The following is a 27,734-nucleotide window of genomic DNA, read 5'->3' as shown; positions in this document are numbered from 1 at the left end:
TAATTGTGACTTTAAAGTTTTGTAATGTATTTAATACTGATAATGAATCAGTGCACACGTTAATTTTTCCACTGGTTTTCACAACACCATTCAAGTTCATTCACCATTTGTTAGTCTTCATTTTTGGTACAAAGTATGCACTGGTAATACATGTTACTAATTTTGGCCCATCTGTATAGATTGCAATGTAATCTGAATGGTATTTAGGAATAATAATGTTTGTAGATAGAACACTTGTCAGGTGTGGTATGTCCAATGATTCCCAAATAGGGTTATAAGGAGAATTTATTGACTTAAGTTCATTGCAAGTTATAAATGCTTTTGCAAATGGTGGGGAATTCTTTTTTAAGAAGAATGTAGTTGTTAAATCAGCTGTATTTAATTGATAAATTATTTTAGGATTATAGGTGCACCAATAATGTTGGATTGGGAAGTATTTGCTTGCTAGATATTCTCTGCGTAATGAGAGTGGGTTTTCAAAGACTAGAACCAATGTATCTTCATTTGGAGTGCTTTTCATCAACCCTAACACAATTTTCAAAGCTTTAAATTGGATTCTACTAAGTTCACGTAAATTAGTTATACTTAATAGCTGACCCATATAGCAAACAGCCATATAGGCTCGATAAAAATTCAATGCAATATTTTGATCTGCACCCCACGATCTCTTACAGAGCATTTTAAGTAAATTAATACCTTTTTCGCAGCGACTGCTTGTGTAGTTAATATATTGAGTCCATAGCAGTTTTCTGTAAAATATTACACCAAGGTATTTGAATTCTGAAACAATTGGTATGGCATTGCCCTGTAAGGATACAGTGTCATCTTTAATAGGGTGTTTTCTAGAAAAAATACGACAGCACACTTTTCGTACGAAATAGTGAGGCTATTTAACAAAATTCAGCTATCAAAGTTGTGAATTATATGTTTTAGTTCAGCAATACATTCAATGTACGTTTTCTTCTGTGAATAGATGGCAATATCATTAGCATATTGTAAACAAGTAATGTTGGGAGACCATAAATTAAGCAAATCATATGTGTACAGATTAAAAAGTAGTAGACTTTAAACAGCTCTCTGTGGAATGCTTTTTGATATAGTCATTGGTCCTGTGATATTATGCGCTATGCTGTGATACGCTTCTGTCTTTATATAAATTCCATAGTAAATTATGTCATGGATTTTGGAATTCCAAGAAATAAAAGTTTACCACACATAAGTTTCCATTCTCAATTTTAGAATTCTTTCGAATGTTTTAAAAATGCATGACAACAATGTAATTAGTCGATATGAACGCGGATAATCTTTATTTTTTCCCGGTTTTAGAATTAATATAACAAACCAATCATGAAATTTGTAAAAAAGTATTCCTGTTTGCAAGATACAGTTATAAACATGCATTAGTAATCTTTTGGCCAGCATACCCATATTTTGTAACAATAATTCACGAAATCTGATGTGGACCTAGGGCTGTGATTTTGGATATCTTAATAGCATATTCCAGTTCGTATGATGTTATTTCTTTTAGTAAATAATATTCTTATATAAGTGTACCTGGGTGACGTACATGTTTATCAACAATAGGTGAACATAGCTTCTGTAGAATATCTTCTGCAACTGAAGGGGGAGCATGTTTAATGTTTGCGTTTTTGTTGTTCAATTTGCTCACTATCTTCCATATTTGAGTTGATGGGCAACTGGAGTGCCTCTGGCTTGTGATTCTGGCTTTTTGTTTAAATCCCCTTCCTTTATACCTTCATTTTATTTAGATTTGTGGTTTGGTGGTCTCCATTTACTAAGTTCCTTCAAGTAGTAATTCGTGCTCTTACCTATTTATTTCTCCAAATATATTCTTTCCTTCCATTATATTCTCTTCTCCTAATTATATATCCTTCTTCTATTCGTCTTCTTCTTTCCTTCTATTTCTCTAAGAATCTTTTATGGTAGCTTATAAATATTTTAAATTGAGACAAAATATGAAACAGTGCATAAAACTTCCAATGAATTTTTATTTTCGGAAATTTATAGGGTGGCCACTTTTTTGCCGTTCAGTGTATGTCTTTTATTTTAGATATTCCCAAAATGCGAGCACATGAAATTGAGCATGTACGCCAATGCCGTATTTGGCATTTGGCCCTTCATTTTCGAAGATTACCCGACTCTAAAAAAGATCTACGATGTGTACTGCAAAATTACTCTCACCTACTACTTCCTTTTCATTGTATCAGGATGGATTAAGTTTTTCCAGCTGTTCCAAGAAATCCCCATACCCGCAACAGAGATCATGGGGAACATTTCCATCACCTTCATTTACAGCGTCACTATTTGGAGAGCTCGGGCAATAAGGGGACCCAGAATGATGAATATTATAAAGAATGTTATAGATTGGGAAAAAAAGATCATGGACAGTGAAGATCAACCACTTATAGATATATTTAATAACTATGCGTGGCAAAATAGAATTATCAGTCAAGTTTTTATTATAACTGTGATAATTGGTAAGTATTAGGTAGCCTTTTTTCTATTGTATGTGCCTATTGTTTTCTATTGTAAGTCTATAAAATAATTATGCAGAGTAATAAATCAATCATCCACAAAATTTTCACCAAGACGTCGTTTTTCAGCAAAACGAAAGTTTGTCTCATTATGAAGGCATGGTCTGAAAATATTGCAACACAGTTTGTCGCGGGACTAAAAAATTTTAATAGCTGATGAGTGTATTCTAGATTTTAGATCATTTAGTACTTTTTATAAAGAATTACTTTTCATCATAAAACTAAAAATAACAAAGTTTGCCTTATCGTGCAGACTTAATTGCTGAGGTTATATATAAACGCCTGCCGAAAAAATTCTCAACAGACTAAGGAAGATGAAACGAAGTCTGAAGATGCAGAACTGGAAAGCACTGCATTGCGGTAAATCTGGTCCAGGATATACCTGGACTTTTATCCATCTAAGAAGGCCTTGGAGAAATTAAACTTCAGGCATGTCTTCGCCTTTTGTCAAGTCATCATCAGACTAAAGCAGGCCAGAAGAAACGAGAAGCATCGTCTTCCTCACAAGGCCAGCCACCGCGACAACGAAAGGAGAGGCAACTGAAAGCCTTCCTTAACGCCAAATTACCTCCTCAAGACAGGTTTGAAAGTGGAGCGAATAGCGATGGCTCTACCAAAGTGTCTGGTGGAAACGACCCTTCAAGAGGTAACAATGATTAAATTTATACAAGCGAATATTCAACATGCCAAGGCTGTTTCATATACCATTGTCAGAAGGTTTGCAAATGAAACTACATATGTAGGACTAATCCAGGAGCCTTGGGTTACTAGAACAAGGTATTGTATTACTTAAACGGGATAAAACTCAGAGCGTGTATTGTACTTAGGAAAGAAATTAATCACATCTTACTTTTAGGTTTCTGCACGAAAGATGTGACTGCAGCTCAAATCATTATAAGGGAAGAAGCGAGCAGACATGATATAGTCGTATGCTCGGCATACTTCCCAAGAGATCGAGCAGCAACAGATCCCCCTCCTATGGCGATTCGGAAAGTGATCGAACACTGTAGAAGGAATAAACTCTAAGTCATCATCGGCTGCGACGCCAAATCATACCACATGGTATGGGAAATCAAAAGAACCGATGAACGAAGTAGGTACGTTTTTAATTATATTCTAGGAAAAAGCCTCATGTTAAATAATAAAGGCAATGAACCTACCTTTATCAACAAGAAAAATTAGGATGTTATTGATATAACTATAAGTACTGAACATATTAGCAACAAAATTGTTAACTGGCATGTGTCGAAAGAGCCATAGAGCTTGGATCATCGACACGTTAACTTTACCTTATATGCAGGTAAACCACCTTAATTAGCTATAGTGATCCGAAATGCACAATTTGGGAAGGATATTGTAGCAACTTGGTAGCAAAAATAGAAAATACAATTTGTAATATTAAAACATGTTTAGATATGGAAAATACTAATGGATCGAATCAAGGAAGCAATTCTCCCATCATACCAGAAGAACTGCCAAATTAAAACCAAGACAAATAATAGACAAACGCCTTGGTGGAGCAGAAAACTGGATTATGTAAAAAAAGAAGTAAAGGGGCTACCGAATAAAGCCAAAAAATTGGGGAACTGGGAAATATACAAAAAAACTTTACCAAATACAATAAAAAGATAAGAAGAGCGAAAAGGAAGTTTTGGAGGAGGATCTGCCAGAGTATTTCAGATATACCTGCCAGCGTAGAAGATTCTTTCCAAAAATATGACACAGGAACTAAGCCCACTTAAAAAACCTGACGGCACCTGGTACCTTTGCCGAATCTAAAAAGGAAACGCTAGAGCTCTTACTACAGAACCACTTCAAAGGCTCAACAATTATTGCTGAGCAGACGGGCTAAAAAATTAATGCTAGAGAAATGTATGTGCCTACAAGAAATAATCACAAGAAACTGCAGTGACAAATCTATAAAAATTATTTCTGAGAGCCAGGCGGCATTAAAGGCACTGGCATTGAATCGGATTGACTTCATGTTAGTTTGGAACTGTATTCAGAATCTGATTCAGATCGGAAAAATTTACAAAGTACGTTTCGTCTAGGTGCCTGTATTAAAGGAAATAAAAAAGCGAACTTATTTGCCAGAGGAGGGGCAAAAGAAACATTCATAGGCTCAGATGCCTGTCGCTAGCATAGCAAGATGCACAGCCAAAAGAACATTATCAGACTGTGTGAAACGGATACAACTTTGCCACTGGTACTAACAAGTGGGTCATAAACACTCGCAGGCTTTTATACCTTCTAAGATATGAATAGGAATGACCTGGGTATTGTGTCCTAATAGGAGACTGTCGCCTCAAGGGACACATGAACAAAATCGGACTGGTAGAAAGTGTGAATTGCAAATTCTGTTAGGCTGATGAGACGAGACGGCGGAATACATTCTGTGCAACTATCCAGGGCTGGATAGGATAAGGCTTAATACATTTAAGCATTACCAACTCGAGCCCTACGACTTTATAGAAGTGACACCTACCTAAAGTCATAATAGACTTTTTAAAAAGGCTGGGCTGAAGGAACACCTTTAACCTAGGGATGAGCCACAATTGATCTCTTAAGTCGAGTGGAATGGTGGTAAAGCGCCCACTCATATTGAACCTAACTCAACCTAACCTAACCTAAACAGCCATGCTTCATTTACTTAAGTTCCACCCATATATCTGTTTATTTCTTCAAATTTATTTTGTCTCACGTTTAGTATCGTATAATATTGGAGACGATTTAATTGAATCGTTATTATTAACCCAAACACCGATTATTCTTCAGAGTCTAATTCAGATTAAATATGGCAATTGTATTAAAGTAGTAAACCTGAATATCTTTAATATATTTATTTTATTTATCCCTAAATACACAACACCTTTATGCATTAAGAGTCTATACTTTATTTTTTGACAATAAAAAGACTTCTGAATATATTTGTTATGGGTTATAAACACATGCCTATACAGAAGAAAGAAAATAAATGTAATGTATAGTGTGGAAGTTTTACTTTAAATGTCGTGATACACCTGAACATGTTTTGGATACTTACTGATAATTTATTACTCTGCGTAATTCTTTTACGTTCTTTAGATTGCTACAGCATTATTTTTTGTAGTAACCAACTTATTTTTCGTTCATCCCCTCGGTTTGGATCCTAGAGAAAGGTATGATCCTGTTACAAATGAGACAGTATACATAAGACCGCTTCCACTTTCGTCATGGTTTCCGTTTGATGACCAAAAACATTACCTAAGAGCTTACATGTTTCATATCCTAGATGCTTATGTAGGTGCTTCCTTCGTCAACAACACTGATTTATTTTCGTTTGGAATCATCACATTCCCATTGGGACAGACTGTTATTCTAAATTATATCTTATCCCATTTTGAAGACTACGTTGTTAAAATACAAGAACAACTTGGTGTGGATAGGGATGAAGCTAGTTTTATCACATTGAGAGAGTGTATTCTGAAACACAAGGATATCATATCGTAAGTTGAAGAAGATTTGTAGTTAAGTCCATACAAAATGCATTTTTTTCTTTTTCAGATACATTCATGCGTTTAACAAAGAAATGAATATAGTAATTCTTCTAGATTTTCTTCAAAGTTCTCTGCAACTAGCTGCAATAGTATTACAACTAATATTTGTACGTAAAAATTGATTAAATATTGCTTAAATACAGTGTGTTCCAATGAAAATTGGACCCCCCAGAAACTCAGAAACTATGAGTTTTTTCAAAATTTAAGAAAACACGTCAATTTGTATTGGGAGGGGGACGAATTTTCATGCAAAATTCATGCCCTTAAATGTAACCCCCTACTACTCCGCAATAACCCCGGTTTTTTTTTAATAGCAAGTGTGGTCGAATGACACATCATTTTAAAGGTAATTTTTTTTAATTAAATGAAGCAGTTGAAGTGGCGGTATTGGGTCATTTACAAATGTAGTATCGACAGTCTATCAGACAACTATCTCGTGCATCTGGTGTATTATTAGCATCTAGTGTTTATCGAATTATAAAATCCCATAAATTTTACTCTTATAAAATACGATTACTTCATCAATTAAACGAAGATGATCCTGATCGCCTGCTGGGTAATTCCAGCAATAATCGACACAAGTCGGTGGGGTCACCCTCTCCGATTTGGCTGAAATTTTAAACACATGTTGTACTAGACAAAAAAACATGATTTTTAAATTTTCAGACCTTAATATTCAAAATGGCGGCCGTGGCGCGCTATTGAAGTTTCACGCTTTTTATCAATTTTTTTTTGTGTCTCGCCGATTTTTTTAGCACAGCGAGCTAAATATGCTTAAACCAATGTACACTATATGTTTTCCAATGTAAAATTTTCCGCTGAATACGATCCCTGTGTCAGAATTGCCATATGACGTCATGTAAAGAAACAAAATGCGAAACAAAGCGCTTTTTTGAAAAATTCATATCTCAAAAACACCCTCTTTAATTTTTTTCAAATTTTCACAAAAGACGCTTTAATACAAGTACTTTTGAATAAAAGTTGTCTCAGAAATCCTTTTTATATGTTTGAAGCAGCTGCGCCCTATAAAAGTCCAAAAAACGCGATTTTCCCGCCTTTTTTAGCGCTTTTCCTTTGTTTTTCAGCTTCCAAATAACTTTTAGAGGTTTTCTGACAACAAATTCGAATTCTACGGAAAATTTTACACAAAAAATGACTATTTTGAATTTATTTACCACCGATTTTACTGTTTTATAGGGGGCGACACAATATTAAACGCAGAATTACGCGCTGTAATCAATACATTTTTTGCGCTAGGATTTTATTATTATACATATTATAATATTTGTTTGTCTATATACACAAGGGTGTGTGTGTGTGTTCATATATATATATATATATATATATATATATATATATATATATATATATATATATATATATATATATATATATATATATATATGTATATATTATGCTTATATATATTGGATCATTATTTCTTAAAGGAAATCTCAAACGCAACAACCTATTTAAATTTGTGAGAAGACGTTATTGATCCGCTGATCACTGACACATTGGAATCTGATAATAATCTTTTAGAGGATGAACTTACTTTCCAACAGGACGGGGCATCCCAACATTATAATATACGCGTAGGACAACTTTTTAATCAATGTTTTTCAGGGCGTTGGATTGGCAGAATGGTGTCCAATTGAGTGGCCAGCCAGATCACCGGATCTTTCGCCTTTGGATGTTTTTTGTGCGGATACCCAAAATCAAAAATATACGCCACTCTGCCTGCAGATCTTGCAGAGTTGCGACAAATAATTGTGACAGAATGCCGATTATTGACGATTAATGCCGGAGGTATTTGCAAATGTACAAAAAGGCTTTGAAAATAGACTTTATTATTGTATGGAGGTCAGAGGAGGTCATTTCGAACATTTAATTGGTTAATTTGATAAAATTTTATGTTTTTTATTAGCTATTCCTTTAATTTAAAAAAATAGTGTCGTGTAGAATAATGTGCAACTCGACCACACTTCCTTTTTAAAAAAATGAATTTTGCATGAAAATTCGTCCACCTATCAATATAAATTGACGTATTCTTTTAAATTTTGAAGCTGAGTTTCTGGTGGGGTCAAATTTTCGTTGGAACACACAGTATACCTAACTAAAGATATATATTTTTCTGTTATAGTTTGAAGTTAATCTTTTTAATTTCGTTTTCTCCATTATGTTTGTTATCTGCATGTTGACTAGACTTTTGGGATATTATTGGTATGCGAATGAGATTATTATTGAGGTAAGTAGTTTATATAAATTAAATACTTAATAAGGGTTGGCCTGTCAAATGAGTCTACCCTGACATTTGCCAATTTCATTAAATCTTTTGAAAGTGCTAAAACGTAGAACAACATGGTATTTTTATTTTTGGAATATTGAGGGGGGAATTTTACTATCAAGAGGCTAGACCGAAAATGAGTTTTCATCTATAAAAACCTGAAAAAAATCACGAAGATAATTTGACACTCACCCAATCATACATATTTTTTTTTAGTGACTTTCGAGACAGTTTTTTTTTTTAATTTTGAATTTCCCGCCAAACATTTTGTAAAAAATACCATGATGTCGACGTTTTTTTTTTGAGGTTATGTTTGGGTCTAGGGGTCTAAAAATTTTTTTGGTCGGATACTTTTTGATATAGAACAATATGGTTTTTTTTTATTTTTGAAATATCGCTGGGGGCATTTTTCACTATCTTACCCAGCTAGACCCTTTCGTGAAAAAAAAATTGTTAAATAGGCATTCTACTTTGTCTATTCTATTTAGTCATATCGCACAACAACTATCTTTCCAGTAATTTAAAAAGAATATTTGCCATATTTTCAAAAGATAACAGTATTATTAAACAACAATATTTTTTCTTCCATAGATTTATCTTTCTGGAATCCCGAAATATTTCCTTTACTTTCATGGTACGCGTTAAATAGCCTCTATGATAGTAACTACCTAATCATTTTTCTACTCTCATCTCTGGCCAGTCAAAAATGCCTTAGAATTATAATAAAAGTGAAAAATCACTCAAATCTTTTTAGAACCACTACTTAGGGAAAAACCGATACGTTACTTTTTAACAATGATATAAATACAGATGTAAGACTATTAGATAACGGTTTAACTGAATTTGCTGAGGAATGTATTGGTAAATGAGCGATTGATCCTTTCAAGAAACCTGTTCCGTGGTAGAATGAATCGTGCAAAATAGCTGTCAAACGATCCAAAAAAGCATTAAATAGATTCCAGAAGACCTGTACTACCACAGATCTAATAAATTTTAAAAAACTTAAGGTCAATTCTAGGCGTACTTTAAAAGACAGTAAGAAAGCCTCGTAGAATCAGTATGTTAGTTCAATTCACCCGCGCAAATGTGATCAAAGATAAGACGTATGAAAGGTCATAATATACATCCAGCAAAATTGAAGCCATCTCTTTGCAGGATCAAACAATTACCGATGATCAACATATTGCAGATATCTTTGCCTCCCACTTTTCAGATAAATCAAATATTTCAAATCTTCCCAATAACTCAGATACCAACATATTTAGCCATAAAATATTTTCTAACATTAATTTTCTTATTATTAATCTTCCTTTTAATCTCTTAGAATTAAACGAAGCCATCTCCTCATTAAAAAACTCAGCGGCCCGTCCAGACGGTATCCCCTCAATATTCTTAAAAAATCTTCATCCAGACACACATCTCGAACTGCTAAAGTTATATAATAAGATCTGGTCTCAAAAACAGTTTCCAACGTTATGGCGACTAACACCTACAATTCCTATCAGAAAGAATGACTCATCTCCAAATTTTTAAATTATATAGACCAATTTCCCTTACTTATTCACTACATAAACTGTTAGAAAAGATAGTCAATAAACGCTTACTATGGTATCTAGAAAGAAATAATATCTTGCCCCATTCCAAACAGGCTTCAGATCAAATAGAAGTACAATGGATAACTTGGTCACACTACACACTGACATTGTTGACGCATTTTTGAATAGAAGCGAAATCATAGCAGTAACTTTAGATATCCAAAGTACCTTCGACACTTCGTACAAAGATCTCTAATTCTCAGAAAATTAACAGAATATAATTTAACTGGTAACATTTATTTATTTTTAAAAAAATTTTTAACAAATCGATATTTTATAGTATTAACAAATGGAAAAATATCAAAACCACATGATTTGGATAACGGTTTGCCTCGGGGCTCAGTTTTAAGCACTACCTTATTTTTACTTAGCATGAATGACTTTTCCTCGTATATAGAACTACCAGTCAGGTACTCGATATATGCAGATGATATTAGTTGATACTTCTTGGTATCACCTTTAATAAAAAGCTTATCTGGAGACAGCATATTCAGGAACTTAAAGGAAACTGTACCCAAAGAATCAATTTACTTAAATCTCTTACTGGCTACTCTTGGAAAGCTAATGAAGAATCTCTCCTTAAAATATATAGAGCGTTAATTCGCTCCAAGCTAGACTATGGCAGTATTCTTTATATGGCATCTAGAAGTTCCTTACTAAAGTCCCTAAACACGATTCAAAATACATCCTTACGACTATGTCTTGGTGCCTTCAAATCAAGCCCTGCTGAAAGTGTTTGTGTTGAATCTTCAGAGCCACCACTCCATCTAAGAAGGCAGCAAATTCTACTTTTATACTTTGTAAAAATATCAGCAAACCCAAGTAACCCGGTTATAAATCTAACTAATCCCATAGAATCTTCCCCAGCAAACGCATCCAATCACTCACTCACATTACCACAAATATTATCTCCTTTATTAGATTCCATCAACCTTTCCAATACTACTTCTATTTATACCTCCAAGACAGCTCCATGGATACACAATCGTCCAATATTTAATACTGATTTATGCAGATTCAATAAAACAGAAACCACAAACTAATCCTTAGGAAATCGTTCCAAAACATCCTCAACTTAACACAATTTGATGAAATTTTGTACACTGATGCGTCCAAGAATAATTGTTGTGGATGGGGTGTGTCCACATTGACGATGACAATAAGCTCTGTGCGACTGCCTAGAAGTTGTAATATCTACACCGCAGAATTATATGGAATACTCCAAGCATTAAAGACTTCAATCCATCCTAGTCCAAATGAAAGCAAAACAATTGCCACTTGTACTGATTCTCTTTCCTCGATTCATTCCATAAGATGCATCTTCTCTAAAAATCCACTAGTCCAGGAAATACACACCATCTGTAACCATCTATATTCTGCTAACATAAAAGTCATACTGATCTGGACTCCACTTCTATCGGTATATTGGGAAACTAAAAAGCAGACCAGGCCGCTAAAACAGCATGTTCTTCTGACTCAGCCTCCAAAGAGGTTCAAACTCATACGGATTTTAAGATATTGATAAAACAAAAAATCGTCAGCTCATGGGCAGACCTGTGGAATAAAACAAAAACTAAGCTGCATGACGTTCAACCCAACTTATCTTGCGTTAATATGTCCTCTATGAACAGGAAAGAAAAATCAGTTATTCGCCGACTACGAATAGGGCATACACGTCTCACACATGGATACCTTATGGCATCAGAAAACCATTAAATTCGTGGTAATGGACTGCTGCCAGTATGATTCTTCTAGAAACAAGCACAACCTAAAGGAAATCTAGAAGACATTTTTAGTGTTCCAAACCGTTTTGACAGTGTTCTTAAATGTTTAAAAGAAACAGGTTTAATTCATCTAATATAAACAGTGCAAAGTGATAAGTTTTAATCTTTATATTCTCCACAAAAAAAATTGTTCATATCAAACGCTTGTATATAAAATATGCATAATGTTATAAACTGTACCCGCGTCAATGACCATAAGCTATCGAGACACGTTAATTTTAAATAAAAAAATATATATTTTTACCAATAGAAATCGATACTCTAGAAATATGTACAGTAAACCAACAAGTATAAAAGGTATCGAAACATCCGCAAGTTTATATAAAATAACAACAGTTAAATGGGAGAAAATATTGCAAGCAAAAGTTATTCTTAGCCAAATTAACAGTGGATATGAACTTGAATATAGATTAATAACAATCATAACATAATTACAATAAAAAATCGTTATTAAAAGTTTTATTCTAAAAACAATGAAGATTTTAAATTAAAATTTTTGCATTGCCCAAATATTTACGTAATTTCGTTTCCTTCGTGTTTTATTTATGGCCATAGTAGTACTAAAGCTACCCTTTTTTAGACATCTAATATACCACTAGCAATTTGGTCTAGCAAATGGTATGAGGAACCGAAGAAAACGCAAGATATGATGATGATTATGATGCTAAAGTGTTCAAGGCCTTTGGCACTCAATATTGGACCATTTAATACCATGTCAATAAATACTTTAATCGGAGTGAGTATTTTTCTGTTTTTGGGATTTGAATAAAAATATTCATTTCCTGTATCTAAAATAAGTTAAAAAGAATTGATTTTTAATGATTACATGTCTACTTTTTACAGATCATTAAAGCTACATACTCTTACATGATGGTGGTCTACAAAGGTCAGCAATCAAAATAATTGTAATGAAATCGCCAAGGTATTGAAACGAATCAAGTTCCTATACCCTTATAAAAATTAGTAATTTCTTTTTGAAAGAAACAAAAAACTATGAATTCAAAGCATAGTTTTATTTTCATCGTTTCAGCAACCACGAAACCTGATCCGTAGCTTAATATTCGATAATTTTTTTTAACATCCAATATTTATTGCAATCTGTCCCAACACAAAAAATAAGCAATATACATGTGTAATCTTTGTATAATAATAATAGTTTCTTTTTGAAAGTAACAAATAAAATATGAATTAAAAATGTAGTTTTATTCCCATTATTTCAGCATCCACGAAGCATGATGGATAATAGCTTAATATTCAATCATTTTCGAAAACTGAAAAAGGAAAAGATTGAAAGTATTCCCAACTTAGCATTTCCAAATCAGAAAATCAAATAGAATTATGTATAAATGATACAGGAAAAGCTTTCACAAGGATACAAGATTCTTGTTCAACGATAGGAGTTTCATAAATCAAATTGCAGTTCCAGTGTTAATTATCAGTAACCAAGAAAAATAAAACATTAACGAATATAAAATCTACAGTTTTAACCCTAGAGGTAAAGGTCTTCTTCTTCTTTTTCTTTTTATGTAGACTAGACATGACTCTGTTTTTCAATGTGTCTCCAGTAAGTTATCGTCATCGTTTACTTGGGCTTTTTGCTGATCGTCTTTCTATTAGGAAACCGTCTCTTGCCGTATTTACTACTCTATTTGTTGTTATCTGGCTTATATGATCATTCCAATTCTATTTATTACCCAATCGTTGATAATTTCCATCTTATATCTACGTCGTATATCTGTACTTCTAGCTGTAAATTTGTCAGTACAAGTGTTTTTATCTCTGGCTGTTTCTAACATCCTTTTTGTACTCTCTGTGTCGGGTAGTGTTTCTGCCGCTTATGTCATTATTGGTCTGATGACTGTTTTGTAAATTCTGTCTCCATATTGTTTCATTCAGGCAACCTTCGGATCTGTTTGCTCTATTCGCTTGATCTTTCACTTCTCTTTCGAGCTTTCCGTAGCTGGATAATGTTATGCCTAGATATTTAAACTCCATCACTTGTTCTATTACCTGATCTTCCAGCTCCAATTTAGATCTTAATAAATTTGCTGTTATAACCACTTTTTTGGGGAAATTAACATGTAAAATTGCTGGCGATTATATTAAATTGGTGCAGCATACGTTGTAAATCTAAATCATTTTCATTCTAGTAGTATTGCGTCGTCTAAATAGCAGATTATTTTAAGTTGTTTTTCTCCCATTTGGTTTCCTTTTTTAGTTCTTACTTTTTTTATTATTGTCTCTATAATTAGGTTGAACAATAGAGGACTCAAGGAATTCTGAATACTATTTACCCTGAAGAGAGGTAAAGGTAAAAGAAGTAAAATTTACAGATCCTAAATTAGCTGTTAAACAAACATTTTGAAAAAGTTTGGAAGTCGATGCACGAACTTTAATTCAATGCGAATGTTTTAAACAATACAGATAAAGAGCGTTACAAAGAAATCATCTTTGTAGATGAAAAAATCTTTACTGTGGAGAAAGCTTTCAATAAGCAAAGCGGTAGCCTTTATGCACGGTCATCCCAGGAAACCCGCGAACTGGTGCCAAGGATCAAATAAAGTCATTATCCTGCCTCAATGATGGATTTGTGGGGAGTGTCCTATAATCACCTCTTTACGTTTTTGTGAAAAGGGCTTTAAAAGAGCGCTGAGAAATTATCAACAGGACATTTTAACAAATTTAGTGGAGCAGCTAAACCACTAAACTATGTTTCAAAATAGTCCATGGATATTTCAATAGCGACTCTGCACTCGCTTATAAGGCCAAAACTACTCAACAGTGGCTTGAAAATCATGTACCCAAATGTATTAGTAGTGACCATTGGCCGCCAGCCAGCCCAGACCTTAATCCACTCGACTACAAATTTTGATAAGTTTTAGAGGGCATGATCTGTAAAAGACGTCACCATAATGTGAAGATGTTGAAGCAGGAGCTGATAGAAGCTGAGGACAATTTTCTTAAGGATGTCATCCGTACAGCGATTAATGAATGGCCTAACAGAATCCGGTGCTGTATTCAGACAAATGGTGGCCTTATTGAATAATTTTTTGTAGTTTTTAGGTCATTAAGTATATCAGCAATAAAGTATATATACTGATATAAAATATCAGTAAAACTTTTTCAAATCTAAGCAGTAGTTTAAATTTTTTAGATAAATACCTACAAAGAAATATAGATATTCAGGACTGCGAAAGTTGACAAATAAATGCAAAAACAGGCATTTTGGACGTTTAATCATTTTTTCTAGCCTTATGTTTTGTAAAATATTTAAAATAGGGTCTATACCAGAACCCGCTACTAAAACCCAAATTATGTTGACATTTTTGATATTCATATTTAAAATAACTCAACTTAAAATTCAGATTTAAAGATTTAAAGTCAGTTTCTTTTTCTGCCATCTGTTGCATAATTATACAACATATATCGAGTAAAAATCCATTTTCTATAATCGGATCAACTGAATGCATTAAAAATGTCAACATTTAAAACAACCCAAACAACCAGACATAACCTAACCTAACTATTATATTGGTTTATTTAATTTTAAAATTACTTTGCTTATTTTGTTATTTACTTAATAACATTTACCACTGCCTTAATGCATAGACGATGAAAAAATTATATATAATTCTTACCGATGGAACCTACTGTTATGGTAGATATGTGATTAAAAGAAATAATGTTAAAGAAATCAAGTCAATTTCTAATGGAACTGAAATACTGGAATTAGACAGCACATTTTGGCATTACTTATTCAAGGAATTAGTTATTAGCTGTCTATATAGACAATGTTTTATTTCACATTGGACTTTAGGAAATAACAATGGTATCATTATCAAACTTCAACCAACTAGTTATGATTTAATTGACTATAATTGGAATGAAAGAATCTTCCTTTTAGTGAGAGAAAGATGTGAACTAGATCATGCACTATCGTGGTTATCAACATTAGGAGGTGCCTTTTCTGCACTAGGTGGGTATTTAAAACCAACAGGCTATCACAAGCTAAAGGTCTACTTATTGTTTTATTTTACTCAAACATATTTTTTATATACAAACTCGCATCAGCCTTTATGGCTATTAGCGAAAAAGGAAAGTATTAACATCCATAGAATAGTACAACAATCAAATTTTGTATAAATAGTTTATTTCTTTTACATATTGAATAATCACTTTGGCACTGTACTTTGAAGAATAGTGTGTTTACATTCTCAGGGATTCCTAATTCACCTCTTTTTACACTATGTAACGGACACTCCAGTTGAGGATCTCTTGCCATCAGATGTTCATGCATAAGACGACTATAACCAAGCCGCAATCGCAGGATGATTGCCTAACAAAAACGATTGGTGAAACTATCAAACCATGGTTGAAATGTTGGTTTTATCTCAAGTAATTTTCTCTGTTCTTGTGCCACCTTCTATTCTATATGTCAACTTACGATTTTGCTGTGAAAATATGATTTATATATAAATATGAGCTGAAATTTTTGGATAGATCTCCAAGGCTTCTAGTGCATATTTTTCTGCTAGATTCTTTCCTGTGATTCCAATATGAGATGGTGAGATTTCACCCACAGGAAGGCAATGTTTCTGTGATTTAGATTGTGCCATTCTTGTCAAATGAGTTTGGCCACTGGATGGGAAGAATAGATTTTGGAGAGGATGTCTGGAGAATCTAGTGAGTGTGTGATTATTAAGAAGTTAATTTCAGGACTTTTGTAATGTGACATATAGCTTATGTATTGCAAAGAGTTCTCGATAGTATCAGTCTCCACTAGTTTATATTTCTTTATTTCATCCTTTGGATACAAAGGCAGATGCTACACAATGTTTTGTCTTAGATCCATCAGTAAATAACTGTTTGAAGGAGGAAAATTGAGAAATTAAGGTTTGATATTTAGAATTAATTAAATGATGATTGGTTTCTTTCTTATATTTTGACAATAGATCTGAATTTATATGAGAAGATATCCAAGGAGTGGGAGTTGACATCTTGTTAGGATGGATTTCAGGGAATTTAAGGTTTAATTAATTTATGATTTGTCTGCATCTTTCATAAAAGGAGAGGTATTGTAGAGTTCCACTTCGCTGCATATGAGAGTATTAATTCCTATCTTCTTAAATCTAATTGTAGTTTACCAAGTTAGACCTGAAGACACGAAACATATTTATATTATAATATTTATTATAATTTCAAGAAATGTGGTTCTTGTATGTACAATTTTAAACAAATATATTTTGTATTATAGGTGATTACTTTGCAAATTGTGCAGAAACAGCTGGAAAAATATCCTTTCATCAACTAAAGTTGGCCCTAAGGTTAGGAGATCCTAGTATTGCATCCAGATGTCGACTGTATCTAAGTTTAAGCTTCATTCAAAAGAAGAGATATAAATTAGCAAGGAGAATTATAGAAACAGAGTACCAAATAGCTAAGAAGACTAGTATAGTAGATCCTAGACTTATTAACATGTGCAGAGGTATTTGGTCAAAGTTACAATATGAACATTTGCTTTATAAAAACAGAAAGAAAGAAATTGTTTAGTATATGAGTTTGATTATATGAGAACCCTTCAAACATATTGCATACATTACAATTTCCATGAAAGTATTTGTATTGTACAATAATATGAATTAAAAACTTTTTAATTACATTTGTAATTATGTTGGACATCTTTGCAGAGTTAGGGTTCTATATATTTCCATGCATTGAAGTACTTGTTAAGATATTCTATTATTATGTCATTTGGTTAATTTATTTGGTTCAATAAACCAACCAACATAAAGTACTAACTACTACTTTTTTCTTTGATATAATTTATGTATTTTGCATGAGATAGTAAACGAACACTTTCACATCACAATGTTTCTGAAATTTCTGTTTTATATATCTATAGAATTATTTTTAATATTGATTTATCCTTAATAAACACTATTGATTATACCTATATCTTTTAAATTATTTTATATGATATATCAATGATACTATTTGATTGTTCTATTTACTTTTTAAAATTACATTCAAAAAATTGCAAAAACAATACAATTTTCCATAAATAAATAAAATGCCATAGACTATAACTTTTGAGGACCTACTTTATATTAAACGAACTATTGCGAATGAGTCTGTATTGTGTATTCTGAATGATTGTTATATTTTTGTATGCTTTAGAGTTCACTAAAAATACAATACTTTCCTAACATCTCTACTTAAAAACTTTACAAATCTTTACATTTTAAATTAAAAAATAATGGAAATGAATATATGTTGGTATCATTCTGTCATTAAATATGTTTGTGAGGAAACTCATAATATCTAAAGTAATGTACATAAAAGTTGTGATGTAATTGTTAAATAAATTATTATATTTCTAGAAATAGTTTTTTTCTACATAATTTAGTATTGTTTTGTACCCACATATTATTTTGAACAAAAACAACCAAAATTAAAGATAGTGCAATCTACAGAAAAGGATAAATTAATCGAGCAAATGGTGAGAATAGAAAAGTAGTGAGAATAACTAGAGGAAACATATGATTGAAAAAATAAAACCAATATCAAAACAGAATGTATAATTTGAAGTTAAATTATTTTATATGAGATTAAACCATAAATGACTGTAATGAGAATTACAGAAAGACATCAAGTCAGAGGAAAGATGGTAATACTGGTGGATTTTAATGCTCGAATAGGCAATCAAGTAATACCCAGAATTAAGCAAAATCATAACGATGATGTTAAAAACGAAAATGGAGAACTGATGATAAACTTCTGCACAAATAACGAAGAAAATAATCGACGTAAGATGCCTCAACTCAGCAAATGTAGGTAGCTACCATAGCCTATTATTATGTGAAATAAGAATCATCCTGAAATACTTCACATCCAAGAAAGCGGCACCAACACAAACAAAAATCAAAGGACTAAATACAGAATACTTATTCAGAAAAAAAAGTATCAGAGAAGATTGCTGGGAGTGATATATTAAAAAACGATAACATCGAGGAAAGCAGGAACTCAAAATAACATAATTGCTGCAGCAACAGAATCACTTGGAGAGAGGAAAGTAACGAACACTAACATGTGAAAAAGGAAAACACCATGGTTTAGAAAGGAAGTGAAGACAAAATGTGAAGAAAAGAAGAAAGCCTTTTTACAATACAGAACATAACAAATACAACAGGCATATAACCACTATAAACGAATCAGAAATGAAACTAATACGTTAGTTAGACAAATAAAAGGGGAACACTGGCAGAGCTTCTCAAAACAGATGGAACGCGATTTCTACGGAACACAAAAAGAAATATGGAGAATGATCAGAGGACAAAGAAAAAAGATGAACGAACTAATAAAGACGAAACACATTCAGAAGGAAACATGGGTAGACTACTTTCGATCCGGGTCAAATTAAATGACGGTAGCCACTTATTGTACGCAAGAGAGATACCTTTAGGAATAATCAAAACGATTGAAAATATCTACCAAAACAACACGGTAAAAGTAGAAGAAGAACTAACCGACCGTATTGAAGCTGGCAATGGGATGAGACAAGAAGATTCCCTGAATCATATATTGTTCAACCTGATTATGGACCAAATACTAAAAAAATTAAGAACTAAAAAAGCATGCCAAATGGGAGAAAAACAACTTAAAATAATCTGCTATGCACCAATTTAATATAACCGCCAGACAATTTAACATGTTAATTTCCAAAAAAAAAAGACAAAATGCATGGTTACAACAAATTTACTTAGATGTAAATTGGAGCTGAAAGGTCAGATAATAGAACAAATGATGGAGTTTCAATATCTAGGCATCACATTATCTAGCTACAGAAAGCTCGAAACTGAAGTGGAAGATCAACTGAATAGAGCAAACAGAACCACAGGCTGCCTGAATGAAACAATATATAGAAATAAAAATATCAAAAAGGAAATGAAAGGCAGAAACACGACCTGACACAGAGAGAACAGAGAACAAAAAGGATGTTAGAAACAGCAGAGATAAAAACACTTGAGAGAAAAATTGATGGTAAGACACTATGGGACAGAGCTAGAAGTACATATATACGACGTATATGCAATTTGGAGAACATTTAAGAACTTGTAAGAAATAGAAGAGTAGAATGGAACGATCATATAAGCTGAATGGCAACAAATAGAGTAGTAAAGATGACAAGAGACGGTTCCCCAATAGGAAGACCACGAAAACGATGGAACGACAAAGAAAAGAAGAAGAGAATTGCATTTGTTTTAACGTTTAAATTCCTAGTGTGAAAATCATTTGATAGCATCTATTTTAAAAAAATGTATATGATATCCTCAGAGACTCCTGGTATAGTGTCTATTGAAAAAATAGAACAAAAATCAAAATTTCGATATTTTTTAGCATATGTTTGTTGTTTGAAACAAAAAATGTGAAGAAAGAAGAAAGAAATGAATAAGAAGTTAATATGATGGCTGGTTTGTCTATCATAACATTAAAATATTGATCATAAAAAGGGAATTTTGGTAGCTCTAAAATATAAAGGCGCGTATCCACTGAAAAGTTGGCAACTTTTGTGTTTGCAACTCTTCCGAAGTCACCAACTTTTGTTTTTTATCGTTTTCCACATCTAAACATAAAGTTGTCAACAATAATTTAGGAAACATGTTAGTTGGCAACTGGCAGTCTCCATCAAGACTATTGTGTTGACAAAATGGGGTCGATTGATGACGATATTATCTTAGCAGCTGCATCATTTATTATTTTGAGTAAAAAAAAGAAACGAAAACATAAATATTGGGTACGACCAAGCCTCATAGGAAGAAACACACATGAAGGAATTGAGTTAATAAATGCTTTGAGAAAAGATGATTTGTTAACAGGACGTATTGAAGACGGACAAATAAGAAACTTTCTCCGTATGACTGATTCCGATTTTGAGTGGTTGCTCAATCCTGTTGGACCAAAAATTACAAAAAATGACACTAATTTTAGAAAAGCCATCACACCTACCGAACGCCTACTAATTACTTTAAGATTTTTGGCTACCGGAGATTCCTACACTTCATTAATGCATTTATTTAGGATTTCAAAGCAAGCGATTTCAAAAATTGTACCAGAAGTATGTATAGCAATATGTGAAGTTCTTGGCGATCAAATAAAAGTAAGTGTATTCTATTATTATAAATATTTTTGACGGTTTCTTTAGCAGAGCAAGTTTGGTAAAATATTCAATTTTTGTTCCCTGGGGTCAGGTTCGATTCGTTTCCAAAAATAACTGAAAACGCATTTAGAAAGTTTTTATTTAAGAAACTATTTTAATGCAAATCATATGAAACATCATGGGGTACAGATTATTAGTCTAATATATTAGCAGTATTTATAGCTTCCAGCAGAATACTAGATGCAGCCAAACTTGTTTCCTGTTCTGTTTGTGAATCTGTGAGTGGTATATCCTGTGTTTGTTGTGGGATGTATTGTGATGAAGATGGTAATGCATATTATGGCGAGCGTAATTCAGGTACTGTTTGAGATTCTGTCACTTGTGGTATGTATTGTGGTGAAGGGGATGATACATATTGTGGTGATAGTAGTTGATTGTAGTGTGATGTGAGTGATGATGTGTCATCTGGTGATGAAAGAGGTGGATGTATGGGAAAACTGGAACTTGATGAATGTGTTGAAATTGGAGTCATTTGTCCAGAATGTCCAGTAGCAGGATAGTCATATTTTCCGATACTTGCTTGAAACAAAATATTTGATATTTCATGCTCCACCACATTTTGAGCATAACTTGATTTTAAAGGTTCCATTTTCATTGCAACATGCTCCCCAAAGGCACTGTATTTATGGCGATTTTTCTTAGCTTGAAGTTCTTTCAATACGTTGTAAGCTTCCTCTTGCCTTTGGTCACCAGTTGAAACCTTCCTTTTTGAACATTTAGTTTTTTTCCCAATACAAGGCGCTGTCGACGGACCTGGTTGTGAATTCGGTGGTTCTGAATCCGATGATGGTGGGACTATTGTATTACTTGTATTTCCCTCATTTGGTAACAGATTTTGATTTTGGGAGATTTCTGCCTCAACTTCTTCCGACCCAGAATCCTAAAAATATATTTTTTTATAGATGCCTGGAACTGCTGAAGAGTGGAAAGTAGTGGCAACACAGTTTAATAATCTATGGAATTTTCACAATGTACAGGAGTTATGGACGGAAAACATATTATGATTCAATCATCAGAACACAGTGGAAGCGATTACTTTAATTACAAATCGTTTTTTAGCATTGTGCTTTTTATTGTTGCTAATGCAAATTACGAAGTGTTGTATATGAATGTTGGCTGCCAGGGACGCATATCGGATGGTGATGTTTACGAAAATACCCAGTTCAAAAGAATGTTGTCCGAATGTAAACTTAATCTACCTAATAATGAAAAGCTTCCTAGTAGAGCCATGGCTGTTCCTTATGTTTTTCTGGGTGACGATGCTTTTCCATTGTCACCAAATTTGATGAAACCTTATCCAGGTACCCAAGAAAAAGGATCACAGGGAAGAATATTTAATTATAGACCATCAAGAGCGCGAAGGGTATCAGAGACTGTGTTCGGAATATTATCTGCATGATTTCGAGTTTTCAGAAAAATAATGTTACTTGAACCAACGAAAGCAGAGACAATTGTGACTGCTTGTATTTGTTTACATAATTATTTAAGAAAAAAAAATCAAGGACCACCTACACTCCACCTGGAACTTTCGATTCTGAAGACAAAGACAGTGGTAATATTATTTCTGGAGCTTGGAGGAACGAGATGCAAAACAATATGCCATTCCATAGTTTCGATAAGAGAGCTCGGAAATCAAATAGTGCTGCGAAAGATGTGAGACAAGAATTTACAGAGTTTTTTATGACCGAGCAAGGGAACATTCCTTGGCAAAATGACTATTAACAAATTATATAAAGTAACGAAACAAACAGCAAGAAAATTAATTAATGCATTAATAATATTAATTTTATGAAGTTATTTTATTTTTTTTTAAGTTAGAAGTTAACTAACTTTCTACTAACTGCTAAATTACTAGAATATGATACGTTATGATCCTCTTTCAATCGTAGTTATTCATAGCTTATAAATCGTAAAATAAATACAATATTGTTGCATACTTACATGTTTTTCATTTAATCCCTTTTCAAGGCATAACTTAGGTTCATTTTTGTCTGATAAAAATAGAAGTCGTTGGTACGCAAACCACTTTGTGGTATCAGAAGTAGCTGAACCCGATTTCTTTTCTTCTTTTAATTTCTTCTTCTCTCTGAAAAACTGTGCCGTCAAATTTTTTATTTTCCTTTGTATTTCAAGTTCGTGTAGCCCCATCACATCACTGATGGTTTTCCAGGCATCCTTTTTCTTATTTTTATTTAAAATGTCGAGAACACGCGCATTCCTTTGATGTTACCGCCAAAAAGAGAAACAAGGTTCTCAACATTTGTTTGCAATTTTTGTTGGCAACATTAACATATTTCGGAAACTTTTGTCACCAATGCATGTTGACAACACGAAAGTTGCCAATTTTCCTTTGGTGGAGACTTGTCTTAAGACACGTATTAATTCATATAAAAAGATTCTGTAAGATGAGGAGAGCTTATTATCTAAAGATTTGTTAAATTTTTTGTCAAAAGTAAACCTATTTTGTGAACTATAGTTGTACTAAATGCTCTGTATATTATTAAATGTTTATCGGCTAACATTTCCCTATGTATGTATAAAGTCTACATATATGTAAAGGTATGCAATATTGGACAAATTACACACCAGTATGACATTCATAATTTCACAGCCTTAAAAATTTTGAAAAGAAATAAATTCCGTTCATATAGAAATATAAGCAGATGACGAGAGACGAACGGAATTTTGTTATGAAATTTTAGAAAGGGCTAGTGCAGACGCACAATTTTTAAAAAGAAATTTTGTTAAGCGATGTATGTACATTTATATTAAATAATGAACCAAATGTTCAAAATTATAGGATTTCGTCGACAAGAAAACCTAAGACTACTATTGAAAACTACCCAATATCGTCTAAAAATAAATGTCTTGTTACAAGAAGGGATTTTACCGAGTCTTACAGAACTAACTCCAAATTATGAAGAAATTTGGTTTCAAATAGATGAGTGCACTGCTCACAATAGCTGGGAGGTTAAAGAAAAGTTTTAATAATTGTTTGATTGAATCTAACCTTCAAAATATATTGGACGATTTAAAGATCGACTAGCACTCATAGACATATACAAATAGCAAATAGACTGACTGCTGCCATACAGTTGCGTTCCCCCATTGCGACAGAGAAAACTGATCTAATTTTCCAGGTTTATCGACCACGTGACCTAAATGACCAATAAGAAGGTCACTTGGTAGATAAACCCGGCCCATTAGAAAGAGATGCAGGGACTGCATTGCTTCAGTTTTCTCTGCCGCAATAGGGGAACGTAACAGTATGGCAGAAGCATTGATTATAAACCACACATAGATACCTCACTCTTAGGGTAAAACGAATTCAGTGTTAAACTCCGCCCACTTACACCTCTTTGCCCCTCACGCCTAAGTACTACCAGACTGTATGGTGGCGACATTAATTCAAATCTTTGCCAAGATTGAAAAATAAATTTGAGTTACCTGCTCCGGCCATTGTCTAGTGCAATAGATGACAATATAAGGATGGCATTCAGCATTTTCACAAATAATTTTAACGTGCTTGTAATCTATATTATTGAATTCCGATTTTACTTCAGAAAAAACGCTAAAAATTGATTAATGAAAACAGTAGAGGTTTTCTAAAAATTATTTATTTATCAATACACTACAAAAAAAAATAACAAAATATAAAATACATAATACAATTAGCAGTGATAAATTACATCTCATGTAAATTACTTTTTTGTAACTTTTCAAACAAATTAATTTCGAGAATTGATGCAAATTAAAATATTTCAGCTAATATACAGAATTTATTTCCGGATTTAGTCTATTCACGATTTAACGAGATCTAACGGATCTAACGAGTTACAAATGCAAAAGTGTTAAGAAGGTTACAATGTTACAAAAGGATTGCGAGGTGATAAAGAACATCAACACAAGAAAGCTGGAATATTTAGTTCACATTACCGAAGGTGCGAAATATGAGATATTAGTCTCATAATACAAGGTAAAATTAAGGGTAAAAGATCCATAGGTAGAAGAAGAATTTCCTGGCTGAAAAACTTAAGAGAGTGATATAGTTGCAGCTCAATAGATCTTTTCAGAGCAGCCGCCAATAAAGTACGGATAGCTGTGGTGATGGCCAACCTTCGATAGGAGAAGGAACTTCGACAAGAAGACGAGGATATAAATTTTGTTCTGATAGTAACATTGTACTATAAAAAATTGACAATTTATCTAGAAATGGCAATATAGAAGTCAATTATATTCTGTACAAAATAAGAAATTGTATAGAGGTGAACTAAAATAAATATGATTGATTTACTGTTCGATCGAATACTTTTTACATTTAAAAATTTTCTGAGGACTATCTGGAATTACGTCATCGAGGTTTTAAAAGCAAGTAGTATTGAGTACCAAATGCAATTTTAACTTTGACAAAATACCACAAAATACCAACGTTAAAAATTAATAATGCAAGTGCTTATCTTGATTAAATGACAGGGAATTTCCAACATATAAATAGTTGAGGGCCATCTGCCTAGGAACAATAGGTAAAAGCTGATAAACGGACAGGATTAGAAAGTTTAAAGCATCACTAATTAGTTCATATTTCAAAACAAAGTAAATAAATATATTTGAATGTCAATTCTTTTCAAACTAAGATTGTAAAATAAAATTTTAGGAAAAAAAATATTTATTATTTCTTGTTCTCAAGAAGTACTTTCATTATTGACAATATCGAAACAATTTATTATTAAAAGTCGAGAACAATTAAAAACCACGTTCATATTTGTATGAAAGTGCTATAAAAATAAAGGTATATTACTCTTGAGAAGAATTAATATTCTTTAACAAACTTGGTATACGACTCATAATATTTGACATCTGATTCTTTCATTTTGAGTTTTAGGACATGCAAGTTTTTATCAATAATACATTTTTCCCTAAACTGAATAAAAAAGTTTTCCATATGATTCCAAGGTTTTCAGATATACTGATATTATAAAATACTTGTTAATATCTTATATTATATCTTATTAATATCTTATTGTAGATAAAACACATACTTTTGATCTAGCATCATTCTCTTCCATGCATAAAACTAAACAAAAATCAGCTATAATTAAGTAAAAACACATGTTATTTTTATGAACGCCCTAGACTCAGTACATTGATATAGTTTAGATTTACATGTATCAAAGATATAGTTAGAAAAAAGACGTTTTCATATTTATTTTAAGTACAATTTGTGATGTTTCTGGTTTGTTTACTTTTGTGGCTCTCAGTCTGTTGAATTTTTTGATGTTTATTTGTCAAATTTTTACATTTTGAAGTTTATTTGCCTTTACTTTTATTGAAAATAAGTAATTTTCTGTGAATCTTTTCCCTTTTAGTTTTTTGTTTACTTTCATTAACGTTATACCACTGACAAGTTTTTAAAAGTTTGATTTTTACCAAGAATTTTATAATTTTTCTTTTATGGTCTTCACAGCTTTCAAGCCAATTAGTAGTTAATAAAATATGCTTAGTCACATAGGTTTCAATTTTTTCAAAAACTGTATTATCTACTTTAAATAAATCAAAAGCCTCGTCAAACTTTTCTAACAATATTGTAGTAATAGTAACAAACAAATCTGCTGGCCTCTGAAGAAACTTTATTTCTTCGTTTGCGCCATAATCTCTGAAAAGTAACATTAGTTCGTGTTTCTGTAATAGAATTGTATTGTCTTTTAGCAAATCTTCCTGGCATTTAATACAATTCAAATTCTTTATAATCTTATAGTAAATATAACCAGCGGCATATGTAACAGCACACGTTTCTAAATTTGTTATGCTAGATTTGCTGGAATTTGCCGTGCTTAAAATTTGGTTGTCATTATTTTCCTTTTGCTTGTCTAAAGATTTTTCTACATGAACTGTTTGGGTTTCAATGGACTTGTCAGACATTTCGACGCTGGTTACTTCGTGGGTTAAATCTAAATTATCAGTTTGTGCTATTTCACAATTTCCATTGTCTAAAGCAATTTTTAGTTTAATATTTGTGTTATGCTTAATGGCAATTCTTAACTGACTAACACTAGGTGTTGGATTGTAACCACCCCTATTGCGGACAATCGAGAAAAAAATTTCTAGAGGATCTTGGTTCAGAAAAGATGTTAAAAGATATGACACATTATATTTTTGAAGTTCCTCCCACAAACATAAAACTGACAAAATTGTCCACTGAAAGCCGTGTAGACAGTGAATATTATTTCTCTCTTTCTGATTTTCAAAAACTTTAATTTTTTTAAAATATTCTAAACCTGCTTTTAAGTTTTGAGTTGACTTGCTTAAAGTTGATATTGGCTTTCTGTTTGGATTACTATCACTACAATATTTGCTGTTAAGACCATCAAAAATATTATTTATAATTTTCAAAAATTCAGCAGTATGAGGAGCCGTTTTGGTGTGTAACTGCCCTACAGCTATAGCTGTTGATATTGCTGAGGCAACTGAGTTGGAAAAAATTTGTGCTGCTAATTTTACACGCATTTTTTGAAAATTATTGGGGTTTATATGAACGTCTGTTATTTTCACCATGCATCGTGCTCTCTCATTGGTTCTATCGATATTGTATGTGTATTCAATATCTTGCCACGATATTTGTTTAGAATCGGCAAAAAACGTCAACTTTTTGTTAAGAAAATTATTTCTTATACTTTTTAATAAGTGGGGTATATCAAATACAGTAAAAATCCTCTGATTTCCTATTTCTATTGCAGGCTGATCCTTACATGCGCCTAACAGC

The 27,734-nt window shown here is 32.5% G+C and overlaps 2 protein-coding genes across 2 annotated transcripts; both read left to right on the top strand.

Annotated features, from left to right (window-relative positions):
- Nucleotides 1-2,077: 2,077 nt before the first annotated feature.
- Nucleotides 2,078-12,868, top strand: LOC140436677 (odorant receptor 10-like). The gene is made up of 6 exons (XM_072525710.1): nt 2,078-2,498; nt 5,665-6,040; nt 6,099-6,198; nt 8,235-8,339; nt 12,338-12,493; nt 12,601-12,868. The coding sequence occupies exons 1-6, from the start codon at nt 2,093-2,095 to the stop codon at nt 12,658-12,660; spliced, it is 1,203 nt and encodes a 400-aa protein (XP_072381811.1). The 5' UTR covers nt 2,078-2,092; the 3' UTR covers nt 12,661-12,868.
- Nucleotides 12,869-15,229: 2,361 nt separating this feature from the next.
- On the top strand, nt 15,230-18,140 carry LOC140436678 (uncharacterized protein F58A4.6). The gene is made up of 2 exons (XM_072525711.1): nt 15,230-15,733; nt 17,012-18,140. Exons 1-2 carry the CDS (start codon nt 15,370-15,372, stop codon nt 17,305-17,307), a joined length of 660 nt encoding a protein of 219 aa, XP_072381812.1. The 5' UTR covers nt 15,230-15,369; the 3' UTR covers nt 17,308-18,140.
- The last annotated feature ends 9,594 nt before the right edge of the window (nt 18,141-27,734 follow it).

Source organism: Diabrotica undecimpunctata, chromosome 3 (genome assembly GCF_040954645.1).
Source record: "Diabrotica undecimpunctata isolate CICGRU chromosome 3, icDiaUnde3, whole genome shotgun sequence".
Taxonomy (NCBI): Eukaryota; Metazoa; Arthropoda; class Insecta; order Coleoptera; family Chrysomelidae; genus Diabrotica; species Diabrotica undecimpunctata.
Note: the sequence above shows the minus strand (reverse complement) of the source record. Positions and strands in the feature narration are given on the sequence as shown.